Below are 12868 nucleotides of genomic sequence, written 5' to 3'. Positions count from 1 at the left end.
AACTGCTGCATTCAGTGTTTTAATTGCTCCTTATTAGCAATAAGATGTAAAACAGGGGTAGGCAATGTCGGTCCTGGTGAGCCGCAGTGGCTACAGGTTTTCATTCCAACCCAATTGCTTAATTAGAAACCAATCATTGCCAATCTCAGACCTTATTTAATTTTATGGCTTGTTAGTCTGTGCAATGTAAGGCTTTTATATCGTAGATTTTTTTCCTTTCCAAGGATATCATCCAAATGATTTGAAGCCTAAAACAGATCATTTTCAGTCTGTCACATTTTTCTATTAAGTGTTTTATTAAATCAAACCGTGCATGATGAACACACACAGATGTAATTGGAAAAAAGCTAGATGGAGAACTGCTGGCTGCTTTGTCTTTTACATCTTATTGCTAATAAGGAGTAATTAAAACACTGAATGCAGCAGTTTACGATTGAAATAAGCAATTAAGGTTGGAGAACCTTAACAAGCGAGACCACTAAAATGAAGCATTAAAATGTAACTTAAGCAATATGTGCTTCATCAGCAATAATTGAGTTCTCGTTAAGGAACTGGGTTGGAACAAAAACCTGCACATACTGTGGCACTCCAGGACCGACGTTGCCTACCCCTGGTCTAAAGCACGGGTGTCAAACTCCAGTCCTGGAGGGCCGCAGTGGCTGCAGGTTTTCATTCTAACCATCTCCTTCATTAGTGACCAGTTCTGGCTGCTAATTAACTTCTTTTGTCTCTGTTTTAATTCACTCGACTCAGGCCCCTTAGTTGTCTCTTTTTCCTTAATTAGCAGCCAAACAATAAGGAGACACAAAACAAGAATCCACAAGACCAGCTCACCTGTGCCCATCACACAATATCTGAATATAAAGAAAGGTGATGGTCTCAGTGAGGTTAATCTCTCAGGTCACCAAAACGTCTTGACGGTGTTCTTAGAAAAAACAGAAAAATTAACAGTTTTGGAAAATTTTCACACCTGATCTGACGCTGTTCGTTTTCAAATAATATTGCATTAGTGCGATGAAGTTTTCACATATATTGTCTCTTTCAGGTGTGTAATAGAAACCACAGCATAGAGAGAAGTGAGTACATTGCTTCTTGCAGGAAAAGGTGATGGAAAAAGTGCATTGGTACGAGAATGCAGTCACGAGTATACTGCAGTCTTTATGTGAAAACAGCATAAATAATGTGAAATCATTCTCTCCTCTGCATGTCCTGGAGTACAAAAGAAACAGCATACAGCAACATGTGGGGACTGGCAGGAACACTCAATAACACTGAATAAAAAGAAAATCAAGTGACGGTGAGATACGAAGGAAGGCAGCTTCGCCAGCGTTTATGTGTCAGAACCCTTTTTGGGGGGGGGTGCGTTAGTATGCATCGACTGCGAGAATGAAAAGTGAATTAAAAAAAAAAAAAAAAAAGCTAACCTTTACCAGTATCATAAGTTACACCGGCTGTTACAGACTGAAATGAAATTTATGTTGTTATTCTAAAAATGTAAGCAGTTCATTTCTCGAAGTGGAGCTGTGCGGGATCGAACTCGCCACCCTCTGATCCCCAGTCAGGAGCTGATACCATTACGCCACCGCAGCAGTTGTAGTAAGAGTGTCAATGTGGCATGCTAATGCGGCTTATTTTTTTGTGCAGTTATACTTTTGAAGAAAAGCGCACGTGTTCTCTTATTTGTACCTTTTGTGAAAGTGTTTCTTTGATATATGGACTTCAGGCTTCATACGTTATATAGTTTATGCCTACATTTTGTCATTTACTATTAGAATATGAAAAACGTTTTTGTTTTAAAAATGTGTTTGCACAGACTACTACTATACTGTAGAAACGGAACACACATGAAATGCGTGTATTCCAAATAACGCTCGAATTATTTCCACTGTAAAACTCCACTTCAATCCCAAATAATCAAATCAAGGCAAGGCATGAGCTAGGAGAAGTTCATTCTAAGTCGGTGGGGGGATGGAATAGCTGGCTGCTAGTAGCTTTTGTTTATCAGCACATTTAGATGACAAAAGACTCTGGCGGAGATGTGCAAACGGCTTTAAGACGCGATTTAAGGTGGGACGGATTTACGAGTTTTTTCGTAGGCTCTGGTAATTCTAGTGTTAACTCAGAAGCCACAAACACAGAATATCCCAATCTCCCAGAATCAGTACTCTTGAGGTTAGGTTTACATGGTCTGTCACTTGACAGGAGACAAGATGTAACTCTGATGTGACAATAATCATGTTTAGTTGGAATACATCGATTTTCTCTCCACTGAAATTAAGACAACAGTATTTTCCATTCCTAATGAAAGATTATTGATCGTACAAATCTCAAAGACAATTTGCTAGCACATACATATTCAGAAAGGGAAGATACAAACACAACCTACAACAGACCATGGGTCAGTTTTAACAGATTATATCTTAGCATGTCAAGGATGACCATCATCATTGCTAGATTTGGGCCCTGCAAATTAATATGTAGGGTTCTAATGAAAACTTGTACAAAATGTCTCAGTTCTCTCCTCCTACCCAAACCTTTGCGATCACTGGGAAAAGTCCTGATGAAAGGATTAAGAACTCTAGATACCTCAGGGCCTGTTTTTACTATCTCTCTCTTTGACCATCACAAGCAACTGGAATTCTAGACAACAAGATACATGTTAAGAGGGGCCACCAAAGTGCAGAAGCCAAATCCACAGTCTCAAAAGGCAAAATGACCCTAGAAGGTTACACTCTGAATGTGGCTATTAAAGGAGGCAACTGCTTATAAAAAGCACACTGTATCAGTCCCTGAACTGACAAGGCCACTGTCTGAGAGGCTTTATTGAACACTCTGAGCAAGAAGTATGAGATAAGCCTCTAACTGGGTGACCCTGAAGCCAGAGCTCAATGCTCTAAATATGTCAAGCATATCTTTAGTTTCCTCCCTATTGTTTTGTCAAGGCCCACCAGTGATTACAATGAAATCACAGTGTCAAGTACACATGCTACAGGGACAAACAAGTCAACCTAAAGACATAATAGTAATGGATATAACCATGCAGGTTTGCTGAAGTATCAGTCTACTTATTAAAGTTGGCCAGATGCTTTAATATTCAGTTGCAGCTCCTATGTTCAATGTTCAATGCAGGAATTTCTCATGAAATGCAGGTTAGGTGCACTGTCGATCCTAAATTGTCACTAGTGTGTGCTGGGTGTGTGTGTGTGTGTGCTCTGCGGTGGGCTGGTCTATTAGCCAGCGAAAGCGCTGTGAAGGAGCTGTCTGTTTTTACGGTCCTGTCTTTGTCCAGTCTGATAGCGGACATGTGACATCTTATCTTTGATTGCTGGTACAACAAATAGTTCTAAGCAGGTGTCAGCCACAGCACTCACTGTGGTCATCGCTGCTCTTGTGAAAAGAATGGAGATAAATGCCATCAACTCGGAGAGGGAGAGCCAAGTTCGTTGTACCACGTGAACATCACTGAGAGAATAAAACTGAATAATAAAAAAACAAGCGCTAACTTTTACAAGTAGCCAAAATTTAAACTGGGTGTTACAGACTCAAATCAAATGTATGTTTTTATTATATTATAGTGTAGCATGTGGCCGGGGCTATTGCCCAGCTGGGACGCCTCCACCCTGGGATGACCGGGAGAGCAAGTGTGGCCACAGCGTTACCTACCCCGGGACGCTAGATGGTAACCCCCCTGGGTTGCTGCAGTGCCTCAGACTCCCGTAGGGCTGCATGGGAGTTGGAATGTGGTGCAGCCCTGTTGGAATCCGCAGGCACCGCCTGGGGGTGCTGCAGCAGGAGCTGCTGAGCCCTTATGGGCAGTTCTTCCTCCACACCCGGTAATCAAGCACCTGGAGCACTTCTGGGTGCATTATAAAAGGAGCCAGCAGCCACTACTCGGGTAGCCATAGTCGGGAGGAGGAGGAGCGATGAAGCTTGACCCGAGGAGCGAAGGTGGAGAAAGATAAAGAGAAGGAAGAGAAGTATGGTATTGTGCTGTGCTTGTGCTGGGACTGTGTTATACTTGTGGGGAACGGGGAAGGCGTTTCCCACAAAGGAAAAAGAAAAAATAAAACTTGTGTGCTGTGAACTTGTGTCCCACGCGTGTCTGTGTCGGGTTCAGCTGGCCGTGCCAGCCTGGTGGGCCACATATAGTAATAATAATAATAATAGCAGCTCACTACTCAAAACATGGAGCACCCGGTCTTGATCCCAGGACCTTAGGGTTATAAGGCAGCGGTTCTTACCTCTGCACCATTCAAGAATACATATAAACTCCTAGTCGACTGACATTGGAGCTTGGATTTTTAACTCATTGACAGCAAAATGTAGATCAAATGATTTTTTTTTCTTTGGTTATATTCTTGAATAAAAGCACGTGTTTATTTGATATTTGGACTAAAGTCTTCACACATTATACACTTCACGTCATTATTAGTATAACATGGAAAAAGTTTCTGCTTAAGGTATGTGTTCAGCATTTCTTGCCTCGCATTTCCTTTCATCCTACACTTATCCAGATTTTTTTAGACACAGAAAACACACATGAAATGCATGTATTCCAAATAATGATATACTGTATTATTTACCCTCTATAACTCCAGGAACCTCACATGAGAACTTTTTGCCTGAGTTGAGCTCTGTCAAGGTGGGGGATGGGACAGCAGGCTGCTTGCTGCTTGTGTTGATCGACACATTTACAAAACAAAAGATGCTGATGGAGAGGTGTGAAGGGACTTAAGATGGGCCGGGATTACAAGTTTTTTCGTAGGCTTCAGGGATTCTAGTGTCAAGGGCTCTGGTGATTGTAAATTCCAGCCATGCCAGGGATTGGTGTTGTTGTCTAATTCCTTCTCTCCTCCTCTACAGAAAGGAAGATTGTCTGCCATTTTCCACCACTCACGTCACTTTCGTTTTCCGCTCTCCTGAACCTGCCCCTTCCTGCCTGGAACACTGCCAATTGTTACTTTCAAAAACTGTTTTTTTTCCTGCAACTCTTTATCACTGTTGGGCACTTTTATTACAAAGCCTAATTTTGGATGAAGTTTGACATACAATATTTGTTATGCGTCTCACAATTATCAATATTTTTGATCTAATGACAGTCGTAATTTTCCTCAAGTGGATAAAATCAAAGAAATGAACACATTTCTTACATAAACAGTAAAAAACCAGCACAGTCTTTTTGCATCTTTTAATGGAAATGTTAATGTGACTGACTAAGCAATACTCAATTTGACAGTCACCGGGAAACTTTTATTGCTATGTAAATATTGCTGCTAATTAAACTACTTTTATTTTTTACATCAATTATGTCAGCAATGTTTTCATTCTCAACCTCTCCATGATGAATCTACAGTATATATATTTGCTGCAAAGCATACACTATGAATGTCAGCATAAAGCACCTGTAAGCCTGCAAGATTAGTCTTAATTATGATACAAGCATGACAGTCTCATTTTTAGAAATGGAAGACTACTTATGTAATGAGTTGCTGATGCGCCAACACAGTCTGTTAGCAGCCCCACCACCACCTTCCCTGCTGCTGGGGAAATTAAATTCATCTTTTTCTTTCCAGTGCATGTGCTGCTCTCAGGGAATCAATCAGGGCATGTGCTCTCAGAATATTTCTGTTTTCATGGCCAAATCTAGCATACAGCTCTACAAGCAAAAATTTGTAAGGCAAATAAACAGTTTCCAAATGTGGCTTGTATAAGGTTGTCAGCTTGTCTTTTCCTTAATTTCATTCATACCTTGACACCGCAGGTGTGAAAGACAATTCATGCATCTCCAGAGTCAGGCTTGATCAAGGAGCAACTTGAATCAATAATCTCTTCTAAGAAAAGAAGATAAAAATAAGCATAATGCTACAGTCAAGAGAGTCTGATGTATTTTAAAGCACAAAACATCTTAAACATCTCCCAGTCACAAGTCGCCCTGGAGAAGCAGTGTTCTGCTGTATTACACAATATGTCATTGAATATTTTCAGAAAATTTTAGAATTTATAATAAAAAATAGCTTTAATGAAGCCATCCATTTTATGATTTGTGATCAATGCACTGATTTCCACCAGCCTATATGGTTATCACTGATGGAGTCTTGTTTCAGGTTGACCACCCTATCCTATTGATATAGGTTGTACCCTTTAATGTAATTAAAGGTTTGCACTGCAGTGTTCAAGCACACCTGTTATAATGCTACTGGAGTCTTTGACAGACATGGTCTACAATTATGTTGTCTAACCACAACCTTGTAACTGATGGGCTCTTCTTGGGTACAGAGCACTGTAATCTGTGACTCGTACAGCAATCCAGTGTGCTTGACAGGTAAGTGCTCTGTAATTCTAACAAAAAAAGAAACTGACAAAGGTAAATCCTGTCTGAGTGATACATAAGCTGTGTGTGGTGATGATCACAAGTGTAGCCACATAACACTTTGTTGTATATATGTTACCGGCAATGTATGAAAAGCAGGCATTGTATATAATGCCTAGGCAATATATAGAATGCCTGGCATTTTTGGGCAAAGTATGAAATATCTGAATTATTTTAATATTATATATACTTTGCTTAGGCATTGAATGTAATACTTAGGCATTATATAGAATGACAAATGCTATTTAGGCAAAGTATTAAAAGAGAGTCATGAAAAGGCTTTTATTGAAAAGATGTATATTAAAAAGAAAGAAATACACAATAAAGTATAGAACTTTATTATTGAGGAAAATGAGAGAAAATAAAATGTGAACCTACTTGTTGCACTGAAATGCAAATGGGGAATTCTCCATCTGAGGTGAGCGTCGAAAGTCACGTGACATTAGAAACGTCATTAGCGGGAGTATTTTATACTTTGCTGGTTTGTCTTTTGGCATTGCACAGAATGCCTAGGAAATGTGTGAAATGTTAATCGTTTCATACTTTGTCGTCCAATTTTCGGCATTCTATATATTGCCTAGGCATTCTACACAATGCCTGCATTTCATACATTGCCGGTAACATATATATTCCATATACAACATATCTGTTTAATAAAATATTAAACTATTATGTTATCCATTTACAGCAGTCATGAAAGATCCCTACTACTGCAAACTGAAGATGTAGATTATATGACTGATTTTCAATATCAACAGAGTCACAGGGTGGCAAAGGAAACTACAGGATGTCCCCTAATTTATTATACTACTTAATTGAAAATTACTAAGTTTAGTAATTTGACATGTGCAAGCCACATGTGGGCAATCAGGGATAGTGACAGTGGCTAATGATCTCAGCAGTGTGTTCTCTTGTATTAGGGAGGCTAGAATATGGAAAAGTGGGAACAATACAGAGGGTAAATGGCTAGACACTGTTTTGGTGGGTTTTTTGTGTACCCTAAAAATGACTAATCTAGCAGGAGGATACAGAGAATGAAAAGTGTCATGCTTTTCTTTTTCAATTTAAAGAAGATGTCAAGGCCTCTTGTCAAATAAGACTAATTATAACATTTACCATGGCTAGCACTGTACAGTATCCATCCATCCATCCAACCCACTATATCCTAACACAGGGTCACAGGGGTCTGCTGGAGCCAATCCCAGCCAACACAGGGTGCAAGGCAGGAACAAATCCCTGGGCAGGGCGCCAGCCCACTGTAGACTGTACAGTATGTTTTGTTTTATTTTTTTAATAATTTGTATTTCATCTTAAATGCCTATTTTTAAAAATATCATTGATTTACCATAAGATTAACAGCAATTTAACTGTGAACATTTACTGTAATTTCCAAAGCAATATGTTTTAAGCAACACCAGTTAAAAAAGCAGGCCAGCATAAATTTACTATGCAGCTTCCAGACAGGACCTAAGAAGCAAACTGTAAAAGACAGATTGCCATACAGATAAAATGTCCACACTTGAAGACTGCATTTGTTATGTCATAACTTTCAAAACGAATATACATAAAAGTATTGTGTTATTCTGAAGTTGAATCCATTTATGCTGGGTCTGAGCCACTGGAGTATTTTAAGTTTAGCAGATCTTTTTGAACAGGCAACTGAGATGAAGTCATGTTTTGAAATCAACAAAGCCCCCAGACATGCCATTAGTACATATATCAAAACATCCTGTTAATAAACATAAAGAAATTTACACTGTAATTCACTTCTCTGATTTATGTTGACTGCTTCAGGCTAAAGTCTTATTGACAAGACTATGACTTACCTGAAAGTTTCAGATCCCTGTTCATCTTTCCTTCCTCAGCTGACAGCTTTTCTGGATAGCTCAAGACTGGGCTATGCTCTGTCAGATCTTCTTTTAAGTCACAAGTCTTGATTTCTGCTTGATTTGTCTCTGCGATTCTGACCGAATCATTTTTGCACTTATGCTCAAGTGTGACCTCATTCTGCTGAGGAAGACAGTGTGCTACATGAGCAGCACTGCTATCTATAACAGGGTCTGTCTCAGTCTGTAGGTCCACCATTTCATCAGTATCATTTAAATCATCACCATTGCTTTGTGATTCAACATTTGGCAAGTCCCATACATCATCATTTTGGGGAAGACTGGCATGAGTTTCATGTGAAAATGTCTTCTCTGTTTCCACTTTGGAATCTGCCTGTTCATCACATTTGGCATACTCCTGCTCCTCGTAGCACACATGGACATCTGCTGACTCAGAGCCTCTGCAAGATACATGTTGGTAAGATTCCTCTCTGGGATCTTCTGCTATCTCAATTGATCTGCCTTCAAGTGTTTTATCATTGGCAACTGTTACTTTCAGCAGCTTTGCAGATTTTACTTTTGGATTTTTCTTATTTTTAAACTCAGTATCAAGGTGGTAGCCCTGGAGATTTTTGCACATTTCTGGATCTTCAACAGAGCTTTCCTCTTCATATATGTCAGGCCTTCCTTTTATCTGCAAAAATTCCAATATTTACTTTATCATGACAGGTACTACGTGGCAGCATACTAGCTGTAACAAACACTTGTATATACCACTGTGCCTAGAGGCTCACTACGTGCACAGAGGTGCTTTCTTCAAGTTCTAAATTACACTTGTTGGATTAGAAAATGGATTGAATGCTTTCAACCTTTTTTATTTAAAATGTTTACTGTAAGATATTTGTCATTGAAAACAATAAGCCGGGGGAAAAAAAAACTAATTTTTAGGAAATTTTGTTTGATGTGTTAGTCATACATCATATTTTGGCTTATCCAAGATCAGCAGCTGAGACTGAGCTTCCAGTAGGGAAAACTACCAATAAAGGAGAGTTGTGACAGAAAACGAAACAGTACCACAATTACAGGTATGTCTTATCATCACTTATTTTCTGCTGAATTTGTAATATCTTCAAAAATGTTTTCTTTTATAAAATCTATACCTGAATATTATCTAACTGAACGGGGCGCTTGACTCTTCTTTCCTAGGCTCTCACGTACCTTCTTTCTTGTCTAGACCTGGAATGTTTAAACTGTAGGATCAATAAAGATACAACAATGTACAATTCTGTGTGTGCCTCTTCTTTAAGGAAGCTCTGTTATATTTTATTATGACTTAGACAAAGTTCAGGCCAATGTTTTGTGAACCATTCTTTCAAGGATCCAAAAATTTTAAAGGACTCATATGCTTTTTCCTCACAAATGTATACTGTGTTATTGCAGTTTTACTTTTACCTACATACTAATATAAAAAAAATACATTTTAATACTATGGTAACCAGTGAAAATCCAAGTTCATTTCTATTATTCCTGCATTGTGCTTCTGCTACAGAAAAACAGCACATACACTTTTTGCATTCAGAACTTTAAAATACAAAAACCAAATAAACTATCAAGTAATTTAAGAACATTGTCTTGATTAGTCAATTACATCACATCTTCACTGTGCCCTTGAAAGGTCTAATGTAGTAATTTATGTGTAGTTCTAACTACACTGGTGTCTTAGTGATTGTTTCAATTAACCTACTGGATACATTCTCCATATCACTGAGATAAATTTAAACTCCCAAAAATATGAATCCTTCAACATTTCAGTAATTATTTACTGATCTTTCTGATAATAAAATAGGTTATTACGATAGCAATTGATGAGAAGAATTCATAATTAATCGCAGAATTACGGTATTTGAGGGTTCCTCTAAACTGTCTCTTGCACGATTTGGCTCAAAAACTAATCAGCACATCGTCATCTCATAACAGGCTTAAGTTTCGAGTTTGGTATTTTTCCATCCAACTTTTAGCTCTAGACCGTCCTCAAGAAACTGTCACATATAGACACACACGGACAGACATACACCCATCATCAAGATATCCATGTTTTCTGTATCAGGGGACCCCACTGAAAACCGGAGATCAAAATTTTTTGACGAATCTAAAGTTTTTGCTTCTCCCCCACAGATGATAGGTTATGATAGAGGAGGGCACAAAGCAAAAAAAAGCTTTCTTAGGAAGAGTTTAAGACATAGCAACTCATCTTGCTTAATTACATTCCTTTAAACCAAAACTGATTACAAACAACCAGCAATCAAATCACCAGACACGCCAAAGTATTCAATTTTACATCTAACTGAGGTAAAGGTTTCATGTCTGTCTGTTATATTAAAAAGCAACCTGCAATTTGTCTAGGTTACAAGTTTTTTTTTGCACTGACTGGTTTTGATGACCTGTAAATACATTTTTGGGACTGTTTTACACAGAATAATAATGTTGCATTCTATCTGTACTTTCTTACATTTTTTATCTAAGTGTATAATCTTTCATTTACTATGACCTAACAGTTTACAACCTAACAGAAATGGGAACTGCAGACAGAAAGAGATTAAAAAAATAAAGCATCCTGGATCAAAACGTTTAGGCAGAGCAATCCATCACCAGAATAAGTAGCCAATCGTCTTTCCACAACATCATGAAGTCAAGAACCAAATATTACTATTGGACATAAAAGAAAAGCCTGTCTGAGGGACGTCAGAGGGAAAAATGTGAGAAAGTTAGATAAATGTGTTGGAGGGATGGAGAGAGTCCATTTCCATCGGAAATACTCCATTCACCTTGATGCAGAAGATGCCATCCATGCATCAGCTTGACTGCTTAGTTTAAAATATCCACCCAGGACAACACCCTCTTTTGACACTGATGTTTCTTGCTGCTAATCTTCAGTTCTGTTGATCAGTGAATTTTGCCTAAGCGTTATTCACAGCGAATTTGCTGCATTCATTCTTGTTTGTCAAATTAATTACTGATAAATCTACCAATTTAGGAGAATTTTCTTTTTGTTTTATATTAGCGCCCCATAATGCTTTACGAGGCCAGTGCGACATCCTCTAGTGTTGTAAGAGCCAATATTGATAGGACCAGCCACTGGTTATATACTGTAATGCTGATCAATTGTATTACAGACTCTATGGGACGAGTTATCTGTGCTTGTTGCAGGTCGAACTTCGAGTTCTACGTCATTATAAGAGATGGAGGCGCGTGCATGATGCAGGCAAAATAATTAGCCATGTGGTACGGTGAAAGGGAAAACAAACCTTAAAAAAGCCTAACTCTCCTGTCACCCAACACAGGAGACGCTATGAAATAATAATAATAATGAAAGATTCATTATTATTTACAAGATCTTTGATAGAATAAAAAGTGCAAAGCATCAGCACAGACAGTTTGGAGAGCCTTCAGCACAACTAAGAAAAATATGAACAAGCCAGCAGTTTCAATCATGACACGCCACTTTGAATTTTATGCCTTTAGAAGACCTACATGTTTTTCTGACCTTTGACTACAATTTCAGCATTTCCGCTTTATTTTAATGAAATATACGATTGTGTGTCTTCAGATATGTTCTTTCTTCTTTAATCTCACAGAAGCACAGTGGAGCAGTGGTTTGCACTGCTGCCGCACAGCTCAGGTCACATTTTAATGCATTTTGCCAAGTTCAGAGAATATTGCGAACACTTCTGTGATTTTGGGGAACTCATGGCAAAATGAACTCAGCAATTTCACTCATCACTAATCTTCAGTAAGTTTTCTAACTTTAAGGCAATGGTGCATTTTTATTTAGGCCTATACATCTAGACTTTACTTTCCACTTTTACTCTTATATTTTCATTAATCTATTCTATTATTCTATTAATAATAAACACTACTTGAGTGACTGAAGCATGCATTGAAGTGGCAACTGCCACTTTCTCACAGAATTAGCAGGCTGAGGGAGACATTCCCAATAGAGAGCAGCATGATAATGTATTGTTGGTTGACAAGTGGTATTAACCAAGGTGTATCAGCCTATATACTGTAGACTTTAGGTGTAGGCTATATCTAGGGACACCAGTGTGTTGTTCACGTGAAAGATAATGAGTCTCTATGTAGAGTACTGAGAAGTGATCTGCTGTGCAGGCATCGCTTATAATCAGTGCTTATATGAATAGGGACCAATCAAAAAACAAATTTGGCGAGTTCCATTCATCCCACAATAATACAATATGGCATAACTGGGAAACACTGCCTACCCCCTTTCTTTATTCAGCAGAGGAACATTAGCTGTGAGGCTTTAGCAGCTGTCTAGGTCTTACATATTCCATCTGGAGTTTCTTCACTCCAGTTGATGTCCCATTTAGGTGCCATAGCCCTTACAAAATGCTTATTTACTGTTTTTATTATCTGTTACCATTCTTTCCCAGTCATAATCCACACTTTCTCAAATATAGTCCACAAGGACTTTTTTTGATATTATATAAAGGGTTATATAAAAATGACAGCCCCACAGCTTCCTGCTATATTCTGTTAAGTGATTGCAGTAGTGTTTTTTTCCTATATCTGCATATTGTGATTTGGTGTAAGGCTGGACATAAAATAAAAGGGTAAGATTGTACAACATATCTGCCCTAGTATTATTCCTGCT

At 38.4% G+C, this 12868-nt stretch overlaps 1 protein-coding gene across 1 annotated transcript in view; it reads right to left on the bottom strand.

Annotated features, from left to right (window-relative positions):
• Positions 1-5013: 5013 nt before the first annotated feature.
• Positions 5014-12868, bottom strand: part of LOC114666973 (coiled-coil domain-containing protein 9) — a 155029-nt gene continuing 147174 nt past the window's right edge. Inside the window, exons 11-12 of the mRNA XM_028822030.2 lie at positions 8197-8890; positions 5014-5831 (exon numbers count right to left, since the gene is read on the bottom strand). Coding sequence (XP_028677863.2) covers positions 5776-5831; positions 8197-8890 — 750 coding nt within the window. The 3' untranslated portion in view covers positions 5014-5775. The remainder of the gene's footprint in view (positions 5832-8196; positions 8891-12868) is intronic.

This window comes from Erpetoichthys calabaricus, chromosome 16 (assembly GCF_900747795.2).
Source record: "Erpetoichthys calabaricus chromosome 16, fErpCal1.3, whole genome shotgun sequence".
NCBI lineage: Eukaryota > Metazoa > Chordata > Cladistia > Polypteriformes > Polypteridae > Erpetoichthys > Erpetoichthys calabaricus.
Note: the sequence above shows the minus strand (reverse complement) of the source record. Positions and strands in the feature narration are given on the sequence as shown.